A 24,602-nucleotide genomic window follows, 5' to 3' on the forward strand; every position below is an offset into this window, starting at 1 on the left:
TCTGTATTTATTTTAGGATTAAAGGTCCTTAGAACTTGCTGTCTTGTTGTGGATCAAATCTAGTAGATTAACCCTAGCTGAGGTTGGTCTATTATCAACATGGAGATTATTCTATGGTAAAAGGGCTTTTATTGTTGTTGTTCTGGAAATTAAATTTTAAAAACTTGACTGTATTGGGCACTTGTCTTTTAGGGAAAATGTATAGAGTAAACAGAATATAATATAATTGGTCAAAGAACATAATTTGCAATACTTTAATGGATATTGAGCATAACTTAATCAATTGCAACTTAATTTTAAAATTAGTTGCTCAATATAGCTGCTTAGCTAGGTTCCAAGTGGGGATGACAATCATGTGTAAGAAGCTGATGTAGGTAGTGGTATGAAAAAAGCTAGGGGTGATCCAAAGCTCAATTTAACTGGTTATGTTTAGATTTCAAATGCACAACTGTAAAAATCTAATATCAAAGCAGGGTAGGAAACACAGTTTTTTTGTTTTTTTTTTTACAATTTTGAAACTTGCAAGCCTCTGACCCTTTCTTTTTTTCCCTGTTAAAAACAATTGCTCTATAAAATGAGTTTTGGTTGCTGCCAGTTTCAAAAACAACCCTAGCTTTCCCCATTCCCCCTGCCCCCTCCATTGCCCTTGCTGTGTCCTTGGCCTGGAACCCCTTTCTTACACCATCTGTCTCTCTAAATCCTCTTCATCCTTCAGGACCAGTGGATGGGCGCATATCACAGTGCCTTTCCCGAGCTCCTCCCTAGATTGCCTATAGCAACTGAGCCTGCTACTCAGGGCAGCTTCCTCTGAAGAGGATATTGTGTGTGTTTTATCTTCATCAATAGATTCTAAGCTCTTCCTTGGCTTAAGATCGGTTTTTACTTTGTGTGCCTCAAAACTTCTAATATGGTGTTGTCAACATTGCAGTCATTCAATACATACTTGTAAATGGAAGGAAGGAAGGAAGGAAGGAAGGAAGGAAGGAAGGAAGGAAGGAAGGAAGGAAGGAAGGAAGGAAGGAAGGAAGGAAGGAAGGAAGGAAGGAAGGAAAGTAGTAGCAGGAACTGGGACACTGAGTATTAATGAGTCCAGTAAGGGTGACCAAATAGAATTTCTTTGGTTAACCTGGATAATAATATTGTTATTTTTGGAGAAATCTCTTTTTCCATTTCAGCCCCCAAATGAAAATGAAAGCATTGAAATAAAGAAATAATATTTGAAATGTAAAAGCTTATTTTTACAAGGCAAAACTCATTACAGTGTTGAGGCTATATTTTCAAATAGGATGGCAAATTTTTTTCTCTGGTCATTCTCCCATTAAACAAGTTCTGTCTTTAATCTACAGTATGATTGTAACTATGGAAAAAACCGACCTCAGCCCAAACAAAATAACAGGAAGGATATTTATCAAAATGTATATTCCCCTCCATCATTTATAAAAATCTGTGTTAAAAATATTTTTAATATAAATTAGAATTTTTATTACAAAGTTGTGTTTTAAAATTCTGCCTTCATTAAAAGAGAATCTATTTCTACTATAAGAGATTCTTGCACAAGTACCCAAAGTGTTATTTTTCTGAGGAAAATAACTTTGATAAAAATAAAGTCCCCAGGGTGCTTAGTAAACACTTGGTAATGATCAAGTTTAATGCATCCAACTGAGGACCTCTCCTAAATACACTCAACACATTAAAAAAAGGCAGAGGATGTGACAGAAAGCTTTGGCAACAGTGGGTGCAGACATTTTCTCTATGAATCACACAGGGAATTAATTAGGCACCTCTTACATACATTTGACAATGAACAGTAAATGTGTAAATAGCTTTATGTTTTCTCTGCTGCACTATTCTTTTACTGAACTAAAATCTTCCTCCAGGTGTGTTGACTGGATACTTCTTTAAACTGTGAGTCTGGTAAAAAGACACATGTCCAGCCTTGGCCGACATGCCTCAGTTGGTTGAGTGTAGTCCTATGCACCAAAAGGTTGCTGGTTTGATTCCAGGTCAGGGCACATGCCTGGGTTGCCAGCTCCATCTCTAGTAAGGGGCATAGAGGAGACAGCCAATCAATGTATTGCTCTCACATTCATGCTTCTCTCCCTTCCTCTCTCTCTCAAATCAATAAAAAACATACTAAAATAAATAAATAAATAAATAAATAAATAAATAAATAAATAAAGACACGTGTCCAGATTTCCAGCCATGGTCCTCCTACCCCTTTTCTCACTCCTCTTAAAAATATTATTTTTCCTCTCTGATTAAAAATATCTTACTCTCCCAATGTGGAATTTTCTTTTCTTTTTTTAATTTATAAAATTATAAATAAGGAAACCACAATCATTCACAATCTCACTGCCCTTAGACAACCACAGTTTACATTTTCTTCCATCTATTAAAAATGGTTCTATCTAGATCAATAACTTTTTTTACACCACTGAGATAAGTTGCACTGTTTTTGTATCCTTCCCACACTGTACCCCCACCCCCACCCCACCAGTTAACATAACATCATGGACATTTCCCCTTGTCAGTGGAAAATTTACCAATTGCATTTTTAATTAATAATTCACCATTTCAATGTACTTGATTTTTCCTCAAGATGCAAAGGACTCTGGGTCCTAATGGGGTATTCAAAGGCATTTTCATCACCATTTGTGATGGCCTTCCTGAGGGCAGTTCTGTCCCTTATCCCCATTTCCACATGGTGGAGTGACTGATGCCTGACTCCAGAATGAGTGGGTTTAGAGTGAATCCAATCCCAAGCCCTGAAGTGACAGGGGTGCAAAGCAACAGATCCAAACCAAGCTTTGCCTTCCTTGTCACTTGGATCTTCTTAGCTAAAAAAGGAGGCCACAGAAACACAGCCGTCAGCAATTTTTAAAAAGGCTTTAGGGAGAGCTCTTTTCCTTAAGCTAAGATGCACCCGGAACAGTGGGAAAGTTAAGAGCAGGAAGAACACTAGGAGGAGGAGAAAAGGGCAGCCCCGCCCAGCTCAGGATGGAAGGGAAGTTTCTAGTGAGATGACAGTAAATGCTCTGAGAGGCAGTTAAGTCTAGAATCTTAACACTGATTAGTTGGAGGGCCCTGGCTGGCAGAAGAAGGAGGAAGATGAAGCAGGGTGAGTGCTGGGAACCTAACTTTCCTGCGGTGCTGTCAAGAGAGGAGAGACGTAAGGGGAGGGGAGCCGGTGCACAGAAAAGATGGGAGGGCCTAAACCCAGGCTGATGTGGATCGTATAATCTGGCCTCTTTCTCCCATTTCTGTACCTTCAGTCATTCATTTTGTTATGAATGGATTCAGTTTAACCCTGAAGCTTGGGAAGTCTGAGGGGGCCCACAAGGACCTTGACCTTTACCCCTTGGTGACCTTGGTGCTTGCGAGGTCATTTCTGTGGCTAACCCTGGAGGTGTGGGAGGATCACCTCTAGGGTCCTAGACCTCTGTCCTGGCCCAGCTTCTCCCCTGGCTCTCAGCTCCTCTTAGAGAGATGCTGCCCCGCCTTTGAGCTCCTTTTTGAGTTCCCTTAGAACCACTGCTGCTCTGCTGCTGGGAGTGCGGAGCACGGGGTGGGCCTGCCTGGCAGATGCATGGGGCCCTGCGGGAGAGGTCACTAAACATGGGTTACGTATTTTTAAATTTGTGCTGTAAATGATACACCATAGAGTGGAATCTGAAAAGCATAATAAATGAACAAACAAAACAGAAACAAACTCATAGATATACAGAGCAAACTGATGGGTTGCCAGATAGGAGGAGGGGGCCTGGGGGAGGCGGGTTGGGGAGGGTGGATGAAAAGGGTGAAGGGATTAAGATGTACAAATTGGCAGCTACAAAATAGCCACAGGGATGTAAAGTACAGCATAAGGAATACAGTCAATACTATTTTAATAACTATGTATAGGGTCAGGTGGGTACTAGACTTACGGGGGATCACCTTGTAAGTTTTATAAATGTCTAACCACTATGTTGTATACCTAAAACAAATATAATATTGAATGTCAACTGTATTTTACCTACCAGTTAGGTTCATTGGCTAAGGACCTCTAAATTAGACTGACAAAAGATTAACTAACAAGAGAAAAACAAATGGAAGTTTATTAATGTGTATTGCACATATACATGGGAACATTCAGTGACGAGTAACTAAAAGGGATGGTTAGAACTTGGGCCTATGTAGCATCTTAACAAAGGAACAGTGAATTTTTAGAGACACAAGACAAAGGAAAAGGACTTTGAGATTCTAGGGCAGCAAATTGTAGGAGGGTAAATATATGGGGAAACTAATGGAACATAAGGGCTAGTTAATAGTTTGCTATATGGATTCCTCTGGTGCTTCTCTGGGCAGATGAGGGCCCAGAACGCTCTCTGCTGATGACTTCTACTCTTTCTATTAGAGAGAAGAGGGAATCACATTTACAAATTTATGGGGCAGAGAGCCTTTCTTGTATCTGCTTCTTCTCAATTGTTTTCAGCTCCAAATAATCTTTATGTCAAAATAGCGTATTTTGGGATGGCATATTCTGCTATCCTTCAATATCAACCCGCTTATCTAAAAAGTCTGCAAGAATTTACACTCCCACCATATAGGCAGTCCATTTCCATATACCCTCACAAAATAGGTTATTAGTATTCTTTTTTATATTTTTTTACCCTCACTCGAGGATATTTTTTCCATTGCTTTTCAGAGAGAATGGAAGGGGGAGAGAGAGAGAGAAACATAAATGTGAGAGAGACACATCGATTGGTTGCCTCCAACTCATGCACCGACCCGGGCCAGGGATTGAACCTGCAACAGAGATACATGCCCTTGGTCAGAATCGAACCCAGGACCCTGTAGTTCGAAGGCTGACGCTCTAATCACTGAGCCAATCTGGCTAGGGCAGTTTATTAGTATTCTTTTAAATATTTTTGAATGAATCAAAGATGGAATCTCTTTACTGTTTTAGTTTTCATTTCTTTGATTATAGCAAGACTTAATATTTATAGAAACTTTAATATATTATGGGTATTAATCCAGTGCTATATTATCTGCAAGAGACCTAATGATTTAACTCATGTAGCCAGCTAGGAACACTTTTCTCCTGCCAGCAGCTATTTGAATTGCTGAGTACTGGGTGTAAACAATTAAACAATATAATTAATTATGTAGACATTAAGTGAAAATAATGTTTCAAAGGAACATCAGAGCAGTCAATGATTAACTGACAAGTGGTTTAGAGTTTAAGAAATTGCAGAGCAGCGGAAGAGACCAGGTGGGTCTGGGAGCTGGTTCTGCCATGACAGGCTGGCATTTTAGCATGAGGAGGTTGAGATGGAACTGTGGTTTTCATTGTGCTCTTTGGAACCCTAGGGCTCTATAGAGAAGCCATGGAGACCCCTCTCCAGTTTTTCCACCAGAGCAGTTCCTTTTAGGTCTGTTCATATAGTTTTCATTTGAATAAAGCACAGTATTCATTTATTTGTAAAAAAAAAAAAAAAAAAAAAAGGCCGGGGGTGGGGGAGAGGAAGGGCAGGGGGGGAGCATCTCCACAGCAGCCACCAGGCCAGAAGTTAGGCGCTAGGTTCTGGAGTCAAACTGTCCAGATACAAGTGACAATTTTGCCACCTGCTAGGGTAGGTGACACTGGGAAAGTTAACCTCATTGGCTGCTCATCTGTAATATGGAGTTAGTAATATTTTGTTGGGTATTTGTAGGGATAGGAGATAATGCATATAAATTCTGGAGCTTAATAACACTTAGCAAGTATTAGCTAGATATAAAATTATTGCTACAGGTGCTAAGATACCTCCATGTTCTGGAATGTTTGGAAAGGATTTCATGGAAAGGGTGGATGCTGAGTTTTGCTTGAAGAATTGTTACAAAGGGGAAATGTAGAGAGGAAACAAGTGAAGCTGAGTTTATTTATGGCTATTGGGAGATAAGATGTTGGGACCACATTGTAGAGGTCTTTGAATGCTTGACTAAGGAGTTTGGACTTGAACCTTTAGGTAATAGAACATTTTTACTCTTGCACACTTAAAGAGGCATAGAAACATGGCACAACCTCATCACAAAAGAATCTTGCTATGCTCTCACACAGATGGGCCCTTTCACATTTTTTAAAAGGGAAGAAATTAAAAAGAATGAAATAATTATCAAAGTCCTAAACTGACAATAATAATGAAGCTGAACTAAATATAGGGGCAAAGGCAGGAGAAGAGAAGGAGCTGAGTCCACCTGACATGAGGTGGCAGGTGCCAACTCTCTCTGCTGGCTGTGCCGGGTATAACTTACCCTTAGCCATCTCCACCTGGATCTTTCCAGTCCTCCACCAGTAGCCTGATTGCCTAGGACATTATTGTCATGGATTTTTTTTAACCTGCCGCAGTCTTTATCCAAACCAGTTGTTTATTAGCCTGCCACACGCCCATGGACTCCAGTCCCTCGCACATGTAGGTAGTCCCCCTTTTCTTCTCACCAACACCTTTGTTTAAGTCATTAGCCTTTTGCCTAAAATGATTGCAACACAGTTCTCACTGCCCTTCCCATGCTGGTCTTTTTTTCCTCCGGTCTGGGCTACATACCACGGCTGGACTAATCCAGAAGTACAGCTTTGATCATGACACTCCTGCTCCAAATCTGCCTTTAATCAAAGTAACACTTTCCCCTAAATACGAAAAGAATCCATGTTTAAGCAAAAGCTTGCACAACCCCAAAAAACTCAAAGAAAGAGAGATTTCTCATAATTTCATCTAAAGATAATCAGTCACATACGGTTTTTTAGTCTTTTATGTTGCTTTTTAATCTCATGAATTATTTCCCCATATTATTTGTCCTTTTTGTTGATTACATCAAGATGAGAGGGATAAAGTTTGTGTACCCAATTCTTATTATAAGATATTTGGGTTGCACAGAACATCCTTATGCTTACATTTTTGTACTCAAATTACGATTTTTAAAAAATTTTATTTATTTTAAATCTATCTTTATTGTTGAAAGTATTACAGATGTCCCTTTTTTCCCCCATTGATCTCCTCCACCCCGCATCCACCCCACCCCCAGGCCTTCCCCGTACCAATGTCTGTGTCCATAGGTTATGCATATAAGCATATAAGTTCTTTGGAAGTATGATTTTTTTTTTTTTAAAGGAAAAATTCCTAGAGGAGGAGTTTATGGCTCAAAGGTATTTGTGTTTTAAGGCTTTCCTTTATTTTGTAATACATATTAATAAATTGCCCGCAGAAAGGTATAAATTGTATTCTCCCATCAGGGATAGGTGTGCACATTACTACTGAAGCGAACGGCAGCATCATGGCCCTGCTGCCCTCTCAGGCTCTTCTCCTTCTGCCCCCTACAGCTTCACTGCCCTCCTTCCAGATCATTCTCCCCCTCCTTCATGCACGGAAGCACATAAGCACGTACGCATGTTTCCATTCAGCAAACATCTCTGAGCACCCACAAGGGGAGGCAGGAGATTGTGAAGGGTAAGGGGCCAGGCTCTGGAGCCAGCCCGCCTGAGTTTGAATCCCAGCTCCACCCTGCAACTTCCTGCATGTCAGGACCGATACTAACACCTCTACAGAGAGTGGTTGTGAGCATGTAAATAATCTAAGTCACTCAAAACACTTCAGACAGTACCTGACATGTGGTAAGTTTTAAGTAAATAAGAACATTAGCTGTAATTATCATCAATTAAGAACCGTGTTCCCTTCTAGGCAGGTGTAAAAGGTGGCCAAGGACTCTGCTTTCATGGAACTAATTCTAGATATGATTAAATGCTCTGTAGAAAATAAAGAGGGTGTTGAGATGGCAAGAGACCATAGGGTGGGCGGTGGGGCATCATCTTCAATGGTCAAAGAAAGTCCCTGTGCAGTGCTTACCTCTGAGCCAAGACTCAAAGGGAGAGATACAACCTTCCTTGAGAGCAGGGCTACCTCAGGTTTTGATATCTCAGAGGGCAAGAGCTTTGCATCTCAGAATTCATTGCAGGCAGAGAGGGCTGCTTTAACGTCTCCTTTTTTTTTTTTTTTTTAAGGCTGATGATACATGGGGATATATGTTGATCCTTTTTATAGCCCTGTCTTTGTATTAATCAAGCACCAGGAGTCTTGTAGCCGGGGCTTACCTCTCCTCTCACTTGTGGCTAACTCCATGGGCCAGTGGCCAAGTCAAGAAGGTCTTGTGGGCACTGACATGTTTTTACTAATTAATTCTGCTTGATTTCCTGCTTTGTTGAATCTCTTCCCGGTCCTCTTGGCTTTTTTTCCTGCTCCCTTGAAGGCCCTCCCTTTGGTTCTCTGAAGTCATTGTCTCCCTGACCTGAAATGCACTTCAGTGAGCCAAATGCATAATTATATTAAGTGGAATTAAAAAAAAAAAGAAAACCTGAGCCTCCAATGGAGGATGAGTTGTCTCCAAGTGCTGCAACCTTGGGCACGAAGAGGAAGGCAGCTTCCTCCTTCCTTCTCTCCTTCCTTCTAAATCAAGAGTCAGCCTGAGTCAAGGGAAAAAGAAGTTGGCTGCCCTTAGGACAATGCTCTGAGCTGTGAAGAGCAGTCAGGAAAAGGCTGCCCCAGTCCCGGACCTTCCTGTGGAAGTGTGCTCTTCACTGTTTGTTTTGGGTGTCTGATTTTTCAGGGTGGAATAGCCACTGGGCACAATGTATGGGGTGGAGGGGCTTTCTGGGGAGGCTCAGTAGGTCCTGGTATGAAAATGTCAAGCCCCTTAGGAATAAGTGATATGTCACCAGTTTCCAACTGGATCTAGGCCAGTTGCTTTCAGACTTTTTGACTATGGCCTACAGTTTACATCATGACTGGGAGCAAACTCGAGTTTTTCCTGTAGGGTGCTATTTGGCAGCATCCCCAGCCTCTACCCACTAGATACCAGTAGAAGCCTTTCCCCAAGGTGTGACAACCAAAAATGTCTCCAGACATTGCCACACGTCCCTCTGGGGGACAAAACTTCCCCAGTTGAAAACCACTGAGATAAATTAATGTACCACTAGGGGAAAAGGCCTAATGAATTTTTGTTGGCAGAAATACAATAAAAATCACCAGCAAAAATAGCAAAGCAAATGCAATCTGAGGCTGCATTATTTCTGGTACTAAGAGCAACTAATGATCTCTTAGTGATTATCTTGTACCTGCTGCTACACTAAAGTCTTTACATGTGAATCCTCACTTAATGCCGACATGAACTCTATGAGGTAGGAATACCATTGTCTCCATTTCTCAGCAGAGGACACTGATGTCTAGAGACATTAAATGACTCACTCACGGTCTCACAGCCGAGGCAGCGAGAGCCTGCACTCTTGCTCACTGAACTATGAGAACTTTAAACTGTACACTAGATGTGCCCATATAGTAGCACCCCAGGAAGCAGTAGTCAGTGCCCTCAGACACTGGGAACGTGGTTGAGAAGGAAGAAATAGGCTACGAGTAACCCTGAGGCTCTTACCTGCCCAGTATCGTACAGTGGAAACTTGACTGTAGCTGAAGTCCCAGCCTCCAGTCAGTTCATTGACTTAATTCATACAAAATTCTAATTTGCTCTTTCTTTTATCAGCAGGACAATAGAGTAACTTATAGAAAGATTGTCAACACAAGTGGTTAACGGTGTGTGGCAGTGTTAAGCTTCAGTTTTCCAGAAACGATTTGTTTCTTGGGATCCTAATTCTCAAGGCTCCGGGTCCAGGTACAGAGGCCACCAGGATCATTGTCCTCCCGCTCTGAGGCCAGGGCCTGCTCTGAGGCTGAGTCCGGAAACCAGGGAACAGGCTGGCAGAAGGCCTAGGGTCTGGGCAGGAATCTTACCTAAGTCAGAGCCAGGTGCCACAGAAATGACTGAGAAGTGTCGGGGGACACTGAGCCCAGGGAGCCACGGCTGGCCAGTGACCTGTGCCCTCCTCTCTCCCAGTGGCAGCCTTAGAGCTCAGGTCCGTCGACCTGCTGAGCGCCAAGAACAACAAGGCTCATCACACACAGGAGATGGGCCTGAAGCGGCTCATTGTGCGCCGGGGCCAGCCCTTCATGCTCCAACTGCATTTCAACCGACCCTTCCACCCGGGGACTGACCACATCACCTTCGTGGCTGAGACTGGTGAGTTTGCCCTCCCCAAGGCAAAGTTCACTCACAGGGCACCTACCTCTCCCTCCTGAGCCTCCCTTCCTCTCTTCTCCTGGGATTCCCCAGACCCTTTTATTTCTCAGCATCCTATCAGTATTGTTAAAATGGGCAAAGGCCCTGAATAGAAACTTCTCCAAAGAGGACATACAGATGGCCAATAGACATATGAAAAATGTTCAGTATCACTAATCATCAGAGAGATTATCACCTCACAGCTGCCAGAATGGCTGCCATCAATAAATCAACAAACAACAAGTGCCGGAGAGGATGTGGAAAAAAGGGAACCCTAGTGCACTGCTGGTGGGAAAGCAGACCAGTACAGAAACTGTGGGAAACAGTATGGCGATGCCTCAAAAAATTAAAAATGGAACTCTCATTTGACCCAGCAATCCCACTTCTAGGAATATATCCTAAGAAGCCTGAAACACCAATCAGAAAGAATATATGCACCCCTATGTTCATAGCAGCATTATTTACAATAGCTAAGATCTAGAAACAACCCAAATGCCCATCAGTAGTTGAATGGATAAAAAAGCTGTGGGACATTTACATAATGGAATACTATGCAGCTGTAAAAATGAGGGAACTCTTTGAGACAGCATGGATAGACCTGGAGATTATTATGCTAAGTGAAATAAGCCAGTTAGAGAAAAACAAATATCACATGATGTCACTTATATGTGGAATCTAATGAACAAAATAAGCTGGTGAACAAAATAGGTCCAGAGGCATGGATGCATGGAAAAGAATAACAGATTTCAGTGGGAAGGGATTAACCAAAGAATTTATTTGCATATATGCATAATTCATGGACACAGACAATAGTGTGGGGAAGGCCTGGGGTAAATGGGGGAACATCTGTAATACTGTCAACAATTTAAAAAAAAAAGAAAGAAAAGTTTTGGCCAGTTTAGCAAACTGAAGTTGTGATAACAACAACCAACTTTTAAGTACGCTACAGATGCTGCACTAAACTTCACACACATTAATTTATTTATTTCTTGTGACAAGACTTTCAGGTGGGTACTATTATGATCCCATTTTACAGGTAAAAAACTGAGGCCCAGAGATCTTAACTGGTTTGCCCATGGACACCTAGTGGCAGTAAAAACCTTAAACCCAAAAGTATTAGCAAGTGGTGGGAGAAGGCGAAGGGCTTTGGTCTCCTGGAATCATGTAACATAAATTTTGAGTCTCACCTTGGGGTCGTTCTTTCCTACACAGGACCAGCACCCATGGAGCTGTCAGGAACCCGAGCCACCTTCTCACTCACCCAGGCCCAACAGGGGAATGTCTGGAGTGCTTCTGACTTCACCATTGACTCCAACTCACTCTATGTCTCCCTTTTCACACCAGCCAATGCAGTCATTGGCTCCTACACTCTGAAGACAGAGATCTCTCAACGCCAGGGTTACAGCTCGACTCACCCAGTGGGGACTTTCATCCTGCTTTTTAACCCTTGGAGCACAGGTACAGCTTGCTCACAGGTGGTAATGCTAACCTGATCCATTGGGAATGTTCTGTAAGGTTCTACTTAGAAAGCCCAGAAGAAAAAATGCTGCATATCTAGGCAATACATTACCTTGTGCTCACTGAAAATCATCTTTCCAAGGAATTTTTAGTGGCATGATAAAAATGTTCATAGTGTGGTTTTAAAAAATCTTATATCTCCTCAGGAAAGCATAGCACTATTGAGTGTCTATTACATCCAATGGAGAACTTCAATCTTAGGTCACAGCGTTACAAGCTTCTGGTTTTGGACCCATAAGCTCTCTTTGAAATGACGTGTGATATTAAATGAAATAAACTAGGAGATGGAACAATGTGATATGTAATTGTATTACACATGTGTGCAGAGAAAGAGAAAGTGGCCAGAATACACCAAAATGTGAGTGTCTCTGAGGAGTGGGAATGAACGATTTTCACTGTCTTCTTTCCATCATCTGTATTTTTCAAATCTCTACAGCAAGCTTGCTGCTTTTACAACCAAGAAAAGATAATTATTATTTTTTAAAAGTATAGATTATATCTCTGGCCTCTAGAAAAGCACTTAGTAGACTTTTAAGGAATCCACTCTTGATTTCTATTGCCATCAACCCGTTTTCCTTTATCCAGCAAGATACTTTCATTACTGTTTTTCATTTTTATGACTCTGTTTTTTGGTTTGGGGTTTTACCCGCTCCACTACTCTTAACTGCTCAGAGGACGACGTCTACCTGCCAAGTGAAATACTGCTTCAGGAGTATATCATGATGGACTATGGCTTTGTGTACAAGGGTCACGACCGATTCATCACCTCCTCGCCCTGGAACTACGGGCAGGTAACACTATCCCCGAAGGTGGGCTCACAGACAACCGCTAACAGAAGTCAGGGCATGCGGTGCTGGACAAATCTCCCATCCAGTGAGAGGTGCAAGGAAGGAAAGAGAGAAGCCTTTCCTTTTTAGCTTTTAACATTTTATTATGAAAAACTTAAAACATAATGGAAGTAGACAGGTTACTATAGTGAACCTCCATGAACCGTCTCTCAGCTTTGATAGTGATCAATTTATGGTGAATCTTGTTTCCTCTATGTACCAGGGGTTTGTAAGCTATAGCCCATGGGCCAAATGTGGCCCACTGTCTATTTTCACATGGCCCACGGACAAAGCATGATTTTAACATTTTTAAATTGTGGAAGAATTTTTAAAAAATAATATTTTGTGATGTGAAGTTAAAACTTCAGTGTCCATAAATACCATTTTATTGCAACACATTCATTTAGGTATCATCTATGGCTCCTTTTGTGCTACCGGGGCAGAGATGAGTAGTTGAGACAGAATCCCTCCAGCCTGCAAAGTCAGAAATATTTACTATTTGGTCCTTTACAGAAAAAGTTTGCTGATCCCTGGTCTATGCTCCCCCCCACACACACCTTATATCCACCCCACCCCCTGTCCTGCACCTCATCACTGGATTTTTTTTTTTTAAGCAAATTATAGATACCATATCATTTAAACCAGTAATACTTCAGAATATAGCTCTAAAAGATGATGACTCTTTCTGAAAAACTGAACCACAATATATTATCAGAACTGAAAACAATGAACAGCAATTTTTTTGTTGTTGTTAATCTTCACCCAAATATTTTTTTTTCATTGATTTTTAGAGGGAGGGGGAGACAGAGAGAGAGATCGATGTGAGAGAAGCACATAGATTGGTTGCCTTCCGCATGCACCCCAACCAGGGCCTGGGATCAAATTTGCAACCCAAGTACATGCACTTGACCAGAAATTGAACCCATGACCCTTCGGTGCACAGGCCGATGCTCTGACCACTGAGTCATACCGGCCAGGGCAGCAATTCTTTAATAACATCAAATATCTAGTCAGTATACAGAGGGGGAGAACTTTGGCTCTGGGCAACTTTTCTAGCCTCAACCATCAACCATGGCTGGTGCAGTTTCTCTCTGTCCGCACACCAGGAGGGAAGAGCAGAGAGCCCTATTGAGGAAGATCAGCTTCCCAGTTCTCCAACTGTGACAACTTATGTAACTTTTTGAAACTGAGACAAATACCAGTGCATTTGGCAGCCAAAAGGATTGCGACATGTCACAAATATGTGTTGTAAATGAATGTCATGAGTCTCACTGGCTTCTGTTCTGACATCAGTGCTGAATCCACTACCTGATTTTAAGGCCCTCCACACTCCTTTCCCTCTCCCCACATGCCTTGCCCTGTATTTATCCATCTGCTCTTTTCCCAGGAGTCCCCCAGAAATGAGAATCTCTAAGCCCCTGTCCTTGGTGCCCACCCTGCTCAAAGGCCTCACCCTCCCCTCTTCAGTCTACCTCACCCTTCAAAGCCCACCGGCTCCAATAGTTTCTCCGATCTCTCCAGTCAATGAGCATCTTTCATCTCTCTGAATTCTCTTTGTATTTTCCATCAGAGCCACACACGTCAGTTTTTCAGAATTCCCATTTTGATTTATAAGCTCTTTGAAGGCAGAACCTTGTCTGATATTTGGCCCCACCCCCATACACACCTTCCCTAAGTCTGTTACTCCCTTGAAGTTTCAGCATTGGGGCACTTCTACTTTTGTCTTTTTTTTCTCCCTTGCAATCACTTGGAAGTTTGAAGAGGACATCGTGGATATCTGCTTTGAGATCCTGAACAGGAGCCTGTACTTCTTAGAGAACCCGTCCAAAGACTGCTCGCGGAGGCATGACGTGGTGTACGTTTGCAGGGTGGTGAGCGCCATGGTAAGGACAGAGCTCCCTGCCCCTGCGTGAGGGCAGCCTGAGCTGCCCCTGGGCACGGTGGAAACCCACCCATCTGTCCTTTGTAGATCAACAGCAACGATGACAACGGCGTGCTGCAGGGGAACTGGGGAGAGGACTACGCGCTGGGGGTGAGCCCGCTGGAGTGGAATGGCAGCGTGGCCATCCTGCGGCAGTGGTCGGCCAGGGGCGGGCAGCCTGTGAAGTACGGACAGTGCTGGGTCTTTGCAGCTGTTATGTGCACTGGTGAGCGAGGGGAGGTAGAAGCGCAGACTCACTTATTTAACCTTCATGATAACTCGTTGAGGTTGGGCTCTGATATCCCCATTTTCACATGAGTTGACTGCGGCTTCCACAGCCTCACAGCTAAGGAGCGGTGGGCGCTCCGCTCTTAACCCGCACAGTCTGTAGTCTCGAGGAATCCTGCACCTTTACCCAGGAGGGAGGTTGACCTGTTGCAATCACCCCACCGTCTCCTTGATGGAGCTTCTTTCTGCCACCTGCTCAGGCTTCTCAGCTCAAGGTGAGCCTGGAGTCGGGACAGAAGCTTGAGGTGCAAGTAGATGGTCTGGGAGAGCTGGTCTCACCGGGAGGCAGAGCTGGCAGCTCCCAAATACTTTTCAGAGAGATTCTTGAGTAGTTACAATTAGAGGTTTGCTACTTTTCTAACTACCCTTACGGAGCATTGATGTCTTATGCATTATCAGTTATTTGCAATTTAGTGCAGTCGTTGCTCAGATTATCTGTAAAGACGAGGGAAGATGGACAGTGCTGAGGCGCCTGCCTGTCTTCCCCAGTGCAAGGCGGGAGCGCCTTACACGGTGCTGCCTGCTGCACTGCGATGCTCAGTCAGTGTTGGCTGAGCTCCTGGGTTTGCTCTGAGTTGGAGAATAAGGGAGCACAGAACGGAGAGGACAGAGACGGGGAACAAAGACAAAGTTCTAGATTTTTCTGAGAGGGGCAGCATAGCTTGGCAGTTACGTGTAGGTGCCGCAGACAGAAGAGAGGTTTAAATCTGAGTGTTCAAATCAAGTGACCTCACGTTACTCATCTGTTTTTACCGGGAAATGTTCAGGATGGTGCCAGCATTTAGTAGAGTCAAATTTACCCTGAGGTGGCTACGCTGGTATTATGGAGGGCTCAGGCCGTTAGACCCTGGGATGAAAAGAAGAATGTCTATGTCTGTGTCCTTGCTGCACCTTCAAGCCTGTCCCCATTCCCAGGGCCTTGTGTTCTGGGGCCATTGAGTGAGGGGAGAGCCCTGGCCTAGCTCTCATCCTTGCTAAGGGTTTCTGAAAAGCCCAGGAGCTGTGCTGGGAGCGGACAGGTGATTGAAGACAGGTGGCGCTCTTTGTGGCTTCGAATAAATGAAAACAAAAAGATTGGTCAATCTCAACAGTCCTTTTTCGTTTCAAAGCACTGTAATCCTCCCAGCAGCCTCAGTAGGCACTATCTGCTCCTCCTGAGCAGGAGAGGGGTGGAATAGACCTCTCTTTAAACTCCTCACCTCTCTGGCTTAGGTGGAGACCAGTGTTCCCAAGGTCACACCTGGCTCTTGGCTCGATTTCCTCTGGCCCTGGGCAGGTGTGTGTGTGTGGTGGTGGTGATCATCGCGGTGGTGTAATGTCCATTTTGTATGACTAAATCTGTGAAATCTTAACTCAGCTTTAAAAAGCCTTTGTAGCCCTGCCCTGATAGCCACAAGAGGGTGCTGTTGCCTTAACAAAGACGATCATTGCCTCATGGTACTTGCAGGTTCCCTTTGTCTTGGATATTTTCCCCTTTTCTCTGTAAGTCTATCTGCTTTTCTATTCATTCTCTGATGTGTTCCTTACCTCCACCAAACCCTTGTCATTCTGTAGGATTACAGATCCAGAATTTCAGAACTGAAAATCATCTGGTCCAGTTCCTCATTTTGTTACGTAGGAGAAGACTAAGCATTAGCCAAGTGAAGCCACTTACTAAGGTCACACAGCTTCTCTTCTGAAACTGGCTACAGCATAATCCTAAAGTTTTAAATTTTCTTTTGAATTATAAAATGTTTTGGGTCCTCTGTAATTTGGAAAGCTGATGAGTGGAAAAAGCCCTAAACGATAAATTGAGTTGTTAATTGTTGTTTTAAGTGACCTTCCAATGCTTTTTTCCCCCCTGTTCGGATGGAGACCATTGATAGGGCAGGTAGGCAGCAGAGTTTGGGGCCTGGGTGTGGTGCTCTGAGGATGAAGGAGTTACAGGTATGGATCTGCAAGAATCTTGGTCTTCTTTCTCTCCTCCAGCTAGAAAGTTAGAAAATGTGCCTGAAATACCAGTAATTTGGATTCAAATGATTCTCCATGCTTTTCTTCTCTTTAGTAATGAGATGCTTAGGTGTTCCAACCCGTGTTGTTTCCAATTTCCGTTCTGCACACAACGTGGACGGGAACTTAACCATAGATACCTACTATGACCGAAATGCAGAAATGCTGGCAACTCAGAAACGAGACAAAATATGGTAAGGCGCACTGTCTCGAATAGATCTCTGCTCTATCCCCAGGAGGGTAGGAAAGCTCTGACCTGATTCTCTCTAGCCGGGAGGCAGTGTTGCCCTGTATGTTGTTGCTGGTGCTCAGAGTAAATTCCCAAACATGGAGGCTGTTCTGGCTAATTAGATCATCACATCAAACTCATTTCAGAAACAGAAGACCGTGGGATAGCATTCTGAAGCTGGCAGGCGAATGAATAGATTGTGCCTCTGAATTCTGAACTCAAATCTGCATTCATCTTATTCTTCCTATACCGGGTCTTTCTGCCGGCTTCATTCTGTTTCCCGTCAGGGCAAAGCCTAGAAGAGCTACCTCTGCATGCTTCCTGCAGCCTCTCTTCCTCTCCCTGCCTCACTCCCTCTCTGCTTGTGTGCGCGCGTGTGTGCCTGTGTGTGCGTGTGTGCATGCATATGTGTGCGTGCGTGTGTATGCGTGTATGTGCATGTATGTGTGTGTGTGTGCCTGTGTGTGTGTGCATCTCTCTCTCTCTGTCTCCCTTTATTTTTGTATCTATTCTCTTCCCCTGGTTTCTTTCTCCTCTGCTCTACTCCAAATTCAATTTTCTGTTTTTCCTTTTCCAGTCAGTTTCCAGGTAAGGCCTCTGAGTCGCACTGAGAATCAGCTGCTGTCCCTCTCCAAGCTCCTACAGGGCTGAAATTTCTTGGATTCAAGAAGCAGGGCTGTATCTGAGAAGAATATATCGCTCACGTAGAATTCTGTCTGTGAATGCATAACCTGAGTCTAATCATGAGGAAATACCAGACAAGCCATAAATGAGGGCCACTCTGGCAAAACAAGCAAACAAATAAACACTATTCAAATTTCAGTGTAATAAAACAAAGGCTGAGGAACTGTCCCAGATTAAAGGAGACAAGGGACACTGGACAACTAACTGCAATGGGTGGAAAAGAATGCTACAAAGGACAGCTGCTATTAGGTCAACTGACAAAATTGAAATACAGACAGTAAATTCAATTTTAAAAGTATTGTATCAATATTAAATGTATGAGGTAAGGGAAATCCCCATTCCAAGGAAATATGCACTGAAATAAAAAAGAAAAAGGAAAGATATAATGTCCATATCTGTACTGAGTGAAAGCCAACTGTAAAGCAAGGGTGTATGGGTGCTCTTTGTACTATTTTTGTAACTTTATTATAAGCTTGAAATTACTTCCTAAAGAAAGTTAAAAAAAAAAAAAAGCGGAAGAAACAGTGATATCAAGCACTCAGTCTAGTATCTCATATCTGGCAAATTCGCTGAAAATGTGAGTCCTTGTCACCTTTCTCCTTTCTGTAGGAATTTCCACGTCTGGAATGAGTGCTGGATGATCCGGAAAGATCTCCCGCCGGGATTCAACGGGTGGCAGGTTCTGGATCCCACCCCCCAGCAAAACAGCAGCGGTGAGTGAGGAGCATCCTGGAAGGGACCGGGCTCCTTGGAAAGGCTGATCAGGGTCACTGACCACGTGGGCAAGAGGCCAGAAAGAACCACTTTATTCCCTCCCCAAAGTCAAAACAGAGACAACTGTGGGTCAGGAGTCTGCCTCTGACATTGACAGCTGGGTGACCTGGATAAGCCACTGGACCTCTCAGTTGCTTCCTCACCTGTAAAGGGGGGGGGGGGGGGTGCTGACTGTTGCCTCACAGGGTGGCTGTGAGGATCAGCGGATTTAAGGGGAACAGGAGAGAGGCCTTAATGCCACTGCCCCTTCCTATCCCATCTCCCTGCTTCCCACAACCATGACCAGCTGCCCTGGTCCAGGTGTCAGCAGCCCTGTTAGCCGTCCACAACGCCTGTTCCCTGCACAGGGCTGTTCTGCTGTGGCCCTGCCTCGGTGAAGGCCATCAGGGAAGGGGAGGTCCACCTGCCCTATGACACCCCATTTGTGTATGCCGAGGTGAACGCCGATGAGGTCATTTGGCTCTTCGGGGATGGCCAGGCCCAGGAAATCCTGGCCCATAACACCAGTTCCGTCGGGAAGAAAATCAGCACCAAGTTGGTAGGATCGGATCAGCGCCAGGACATCACCAGCTTCTACAAGTACCCAGAAGGTACCTGGGGCCCGGGGATTTGGGGAGGGAGGTGGGTTTAACCTTCTTTGTGTTACCACCCAGTGGGGATGTCTCCCAGTTAAATTTGAATTAAAGATAAATTCAGATAAACAAATATTTTATTAGTATATGCATGTCCTAAATAGTGCATGTGAAATTCTTACACTAAAAGTTATGTTGTTTATCTGAATTTCAAACTTAATTGAAAGTCCTTGATTTTACCTGGCACCTATATCCTAGGGTCATATCACAGACTCCTCCTGTCATGGCAGTAGGGTGGCAGCAAGGGGAGAGGTAGAAGCACAAGGAGGAAGGGGATACATGTTCCTGTGGAGAAGGCCAGGGTGGAGTCAGGCCACCTGAGTACTAATCAAGGGCTTGCTATGTTCTAGCTGTGTAAGCCTGAGCACATTCCTACCATCTCCGTGCCTCTACTTTCTCATCTGTAAAATGGGTTAACAGTACAGTATCTCAGGGCTGTTGTGAGGGTGAAAGAGTTAATACGCAGAAACTACTTGGAACAGTGCCTCTGGTGCACAGTAAGTGTTCTAGAGAGTTCCACAGTTTGGGGTGCATTGGGGTTAAGATTGAATGTTGAATAGCCCTTAGGGGCAAGAGCTGAAGCTCTATTTAAAAGACTTGAGCATAGATTTTAGAAGTGAGGATGCTGGTGGGGGAGAGAAGCCTCTGGCTTTGATGATGATAGTGATGATAGTGGCAATATTGATGACAAAGAACAACTCATTTAACCCAAATTTTTGGCAACCCTATGAGGCAAGGAGCTAGCCCCAGGTTATAGAAGACAGGACTGAGCTCTGAGAAGATTAAAGGACTATGACAGAGGAAGGATTTAAACCCAGCACCAAGCAACACCAATCCCCACGTTCTTAACCATGATGCTGTTCTGCCTCCTGACACAGCTCTTCCTGTGGTTAGGGATTCAGAAGAAGCTGGGAGTTGTCTGGTGGCCTGTTTTTCAAAGGTCATTGGTGTCCTCCACCCCTCTCACTGATGTCTTTCCTTTCTGCCAGGATCTCCTGAGGAGCGGTCTGTGTTCATGAAGGCATCCAGGAAGATGCTGGGCTCCAGAAGGGCCTCTTCCCCCTTCCTGGATCTGCTGGGGTCTGGGGGCTTTCGGGACCAGCCTGCGCAGCTGCAGCTTCACCTGGCCAGGACACCCGAATGGGGCCAGGACCTGCTGCTGAAGCTGCATGCCAGGAGGGTGCAAAGCAGAGCCCACCCCCGGGGTCCTATCAGACTGGAGGTGCGCTTCTGTGCACAGGCCCTGCTGCACAAGGGTGGCACCCGGGAGCCCCTCTGGAGGCAAATAGTGCACTTGAACCTGGACTTTGGGGAGGGTGAGTATGAGGCAGGCCTGGAAAGTTATCTACATAGAGGGAGGGAAACTTTGGGGCCCTGAACAAAGCTGGGCTGGACCAAACAGAGAACCACCATATCCCCCCAGCACACACACACCTCACCAGGCAGTGAAGCTGCTGTTGGCAGGAGGTTGAATGCCAAATGCTGTACCTCTGATGCCATCCCACCAGGTGAAACATAGCAGGAACCTCTGTGTGCAGTAGGGGCAGGGTAAGCCTGCTACCTGTCTCTCTCTTAAACACACACACAGACACTTTCACACACCCATCTAGACTCACACACTTACTCTCTTACACCCAAACTAGTTTTCTCTCTCACACCCAAAGTTTCCTCCTCCTCCCTCTCTTTCTCAGACCCATTCCCCAGACTCAAGATGTCTTTTGTCTGTGCTTAGAGATACAGTGGCCGCTCTTGCTACCGTACAACAACTACAGAAACAAGCTGACAGATGAAAAGCTGATTCGTGTATCTGGCATCGCTGAGGTGGAGGGTACAGGGAGGTCCATACTGGTCCTGAAAGATATCTCTCTGGAGCTTCCCCACTTATCTATTGAGGTAAGGTGTCTGGACATACATGGGTCCCAGGGGCTCTCTGACTCACCCAACCTGGGGATCGGGGGTACAGCAGCAAAAGAGACACAGTCCCTGTCTTGACATCAAAGAGATGATCAAAGCACAATATGGTGTGGTCTTTTGTGCTCTATGCAAAGCACAGGCAGGGCTTGAAGGCTTCCCAGAGGAGGTGACATTTTACAGAAGATGCAAATGGAAAGTAGGCTCTAAGAAGACACTATATAGAGATAATAGCTAGAGATGAAGGCATTTTAAATAAGGAAGTAGCTTTGCAGAGGCAGAGACAAGAAAGGTAATGACTGGGAGACGGAGTCGAGGAGAGAGATTTGAGAGAAACCACAAGTCAAATTCAAAAGGTAACTGCTGATAAGATGGGGGTGACAGGGAAGAGAGAAGCAAATGAAAGGCGGGCCTCAGATTTTGAGTTCAGACGCTTGGGCGGCTGGTGAGGCCACTGGATGAGGAAGGGATACAGGTGGAGGAAGGATGGGGAGGGGGTGCAGGATGTTTCCCACCTCCTGTGACCAGGGTTTCCTTCCCCTGAAGCCTCCTTTCCCCCTGCCACTCTGAGAAACTTCCCCTCAGCCTAGTCCAACCTGGCTTCGCACCTGGTGGCTTCCCAGCAGCACATCCATCCCCACCCAGAATGAGCATTGAGTGCCCACCTGGCTACCTGATGGCTTTCACCTGGGCATGCTGTCAGGCCAGGTGGTGTCAGGCAGCCTCCACAAGCAGGGGGCAAAATCACAAGCGCTGACAGCCTGGTGCCTAGGTGAGAGCCCTGCCTGTTACCTGAAGCCTGGTTACAACGGATCCAATGCAGACACGTCAGATGCCAAGTAGGCTATTAAATGCTCCCCCTCAGTAAGGGACCTGGGGATGATTTGTGTGACTACGCTGGATTTCAAAGTTATTTTTACCTGTTCTATTTTGACACCCTCGTTAGAGTACAAGGGACATGTTTCTTTTTAACACAGCATTCCTATTAGGCAAGACTAGCTGATTGGAGCTGGCACTTAAATAGAAATCTAATTGCCACCCTGACCTGGATAGCGGAGAGGGAAATAGATTTCAACTTGGTGCCAATTCCCAACTGGTGGTGGCTTCCTTCTAAGACAGGCCAGGCTATGTGTTAACCTTGAATATTCTCAGCTCATATTCTTTTCTCCCAACTGCAGTGTCTTAGCTCTAAATAACCAGTCTGTGGTGGTCAACAGAGGGGTGGGGAAATGAGGTTACTGAAATGGAGAGCAGAAATGAGGTCAGTTGCCCACAATATCCCTGTCTTCTCTCCACACAGGTGTCTGAGAGGGCTGTGGTGGGCAAGGTTCTGAGAGTCCACATCACCCTCATCAACACTCGGATGGTGGCTCTGAATCACTGCACCATGGTGCTGGAGGGAAGTGGCCTCATCCATGGGCAGATATCAAACGAGTAAGTGCCATCGCCATTCACCTGTTTTATGCTGGTCTCTGATAAGGGGTTTCTTCTGGGGTCACAGGACGGCCCTCGGTCTCCTGGATGGGGCCTCTGTGTACCCATTATCCCACCCTCCTCAGGGAAGGTTGGCTCTGTGGTCTTGGGAGGTGGGAGGTGATTATCCACCAGATTACCCACCCCAGCAGTTACTCCTCAAGACTCTAACAAGCTCTTGTTTACTTTCAGCCTTGGGACTCTGGTAGCTGGAGACACCATTCAAATTCAACTGGACCTCTACCCCTTCAAAGCTGGGCCCCGCCAGCTGCAAGTCCTCATCAGCAGCAACGAAGTCAAGGAGATCAAGGGTTACAAGGACATCTTCGTGGCTGCAGCCAGGCCTTCTTGACACTGCCTATCCCGTTTCCCCCCTCACACCCCAGGCCCTCCCCCTCCCCTGGCCCAATTTCCTGATCCCCTCCTAGTCCCCCCCAAGCCCTCCCCAGGTCCCACCCTCCCCTCCTGACACCTTCCCTGCACCCTCAGTCCCCCCTCCAGCCCTCCCCTCCTGATATCCTCTCTGACCTCTTGCAGTCCTTGCCCTGACTCCTCATGACCTCCCAGTCCCTTCCCTGCCCCACCTTACTCCTGGAGGAGTAGTGTTAGCTTTACTCCTCTCTCCTCTTCCCTGCCTGCCTGGGGAAGGGGGCAGTGAATGAACCTCTCTTAGAACTGCTATCCATCTTGGGAAGAGACAATAAAGATGGCTTTGATCACTGGTGTTCTCCCTTCAGAGCTAACAAGCTACTTATTACTACCAGCCTGTCTTCTTGGCTGCCTGCTGTGTGGCTGGGCCCTCCCTACCCTCTTTGTCTTCTCCTTTAAAGGACCATGCACAAAATAAGCCCAACATGATCCCTCTAAATCAGTCTGGCTGGATTCAAGGATCACAGTCTCTCTATTGAAACTGTTAGACTGTTGGCAGAGGCTCTAGGAGCTCTGGGGAGGACAGTGACTGTAGTGCTATGGGGCCTGGAAAGAAGCTGGCCTGAGAGCACAGGCACAGCTGGGCAAGGCCACTCAGGGCAACCCCAGGACAGGTGGCTGCTCCCGAAAACAGGCCCTCACTTTCCCTGACCCCATCTTCCCCTTTCCCTCTCTCACCCACTTACTCCCCCTAATCTTTCATCCTGTCCAAGTCACCCCAGTTGGCCCCAGCCTCTATTCCCTTGTGTTGTTTTTGTTATTTTAAGGACAGGGAGCCACCCTTTTGTATTTTCTTCCTGTGGTACTCAAAATCATTTGTGCTCATTCTGGATAATTTAGAAAGGACAGAAAAAGAAAAGAAACAAAACAAAAATCACTGATTGCTCCCCCATCCCAAAAGAAATCTCTGCTAACATTTTGCCATATATCTTTCTGGCCTCTTTTGCCCTTTTCATTGTGTTTGTTGTTGTTGTTGTTGTTGCCAGTATTACAGATATCTCCCATTTCCACTTCCTTTGCCCCCCTCCATCCACCCCCTGCCCCACCCCGGACCTTCACCACACTATTGTCTGTGTCCAAGGGCTATGCATATATTCATATATGTTCTTTGGTTAATCTCTTCCTGTCCCTCCCACCCTCCTCCCCCCTGAGATCTGTCAGTCTGTTCCATGCATCCATGCCTCTGGACCTGTTTTGTTCATCAGTTTATTCTGTTCATTAGATTCCACATATAAGTGAGATCATGTAATATTTGCCTTCCTCTAACTGGCTTATTTCACTTAGCATAATACTCTCCAGGTCCATCCTTGCTGTTGAAAAGGGTAAGAGTTCCTTCTTTTTCACAGCTGTATCGTATTCCATTGTGTAAATGTACCACAGCTTTTTTATCCACTCATCGACTGATGGGCACTTGGGGTGTTTCTAGATCTTGGCTATTGTAAATAATGCTGCTATGAACATAAGTGTGCATATATTCTTTCTGATTGGTGTTTTGTGCTTCTTAGGATATATTCTCAGAAGTGGGATCACTGGGTCAAAAGGCAGTTCCATTTTTAATTTTTTGAGGAAACTCCATTGTTTTCTACAGTGTCTGCAGTCTGCTTTACCACCAGCAGTGCACTAGGGTTCCCTTTTCTCTACATCCTTGCCAGCACTTGTTGTTTGTTGATTTATTGATGGCAGGTATGAGATGATACCTCATTTTAGTTTTAATTTGCATCTCTCTGGTGATTAGTGACTTTGAGCAATTTTTCATATATCTCTTGGCCATCTGTATGACCTCTTTGGAGAAGTGTCTATTCAATACC

General features: G+C 45.0%; 1 protein-coding gene and 1 non-coding gene across 2 annotated transcripts; one reads left to right on the plus strand and one right to left on the minus strand.

Moving 5' to 3' along the window:
* Positions 1-3,108: 3,108 nt before the first annotated feature.
* TGM7 (transglutaminase 7) lies at positions 3,109-22,717 on the plus strand. The gene is made up of 13 exons (XM_087814745.1): positions 3,109-3,118; positions 9,898-10,080; positions 11,332-11,577; positions 12,310-12,428; positions 14,219-14,347; positions 14,434-14,611; positions 16,718-16,856; positions 18,185-18,288; positions 18,697-18,939; positions 19,971-20,297; positions 20,714-20,874; positions 22,193-22,326; positions 22,558-22,717. The coding sequence occupies exons 1-13, from the start codon at positions 3,109-3,111 to the stop codon at positions 22,715-22,717; spliced, it is 2,133 nt and encodes a 710-aa protein (XP_087670871.1).
* LOC148094144 (small nucleolar RNA SNORA25) lies at positions 11,768-11,894 on the minus strand. The gene has a single exon (XR_015716523.1). It is a non-coding gene; the product is annotated as a small nucleolar RNA SNORA25 (small nucleolar RNA).
* Positions 22,718-24,602: the final 1,885 nt, after the last annotated feature.

The sequence above is a fragment of the Miniopterus natalensis genome, chromosome 1 (assembly GCF_054644295.1).
Source record: "Miniopterus natalensis isolate mMinNat1 chromosome 1, mMinNat1.hap1, whole genome shotgun sequence".
Taxonomy (NCBI): domain Eukaryota; kingdom Metazoa; phylum Chordata; class Mammalia; order Chiroptera; family Miniopteridae; genus Miniopterus; species Miniopterus natalensis.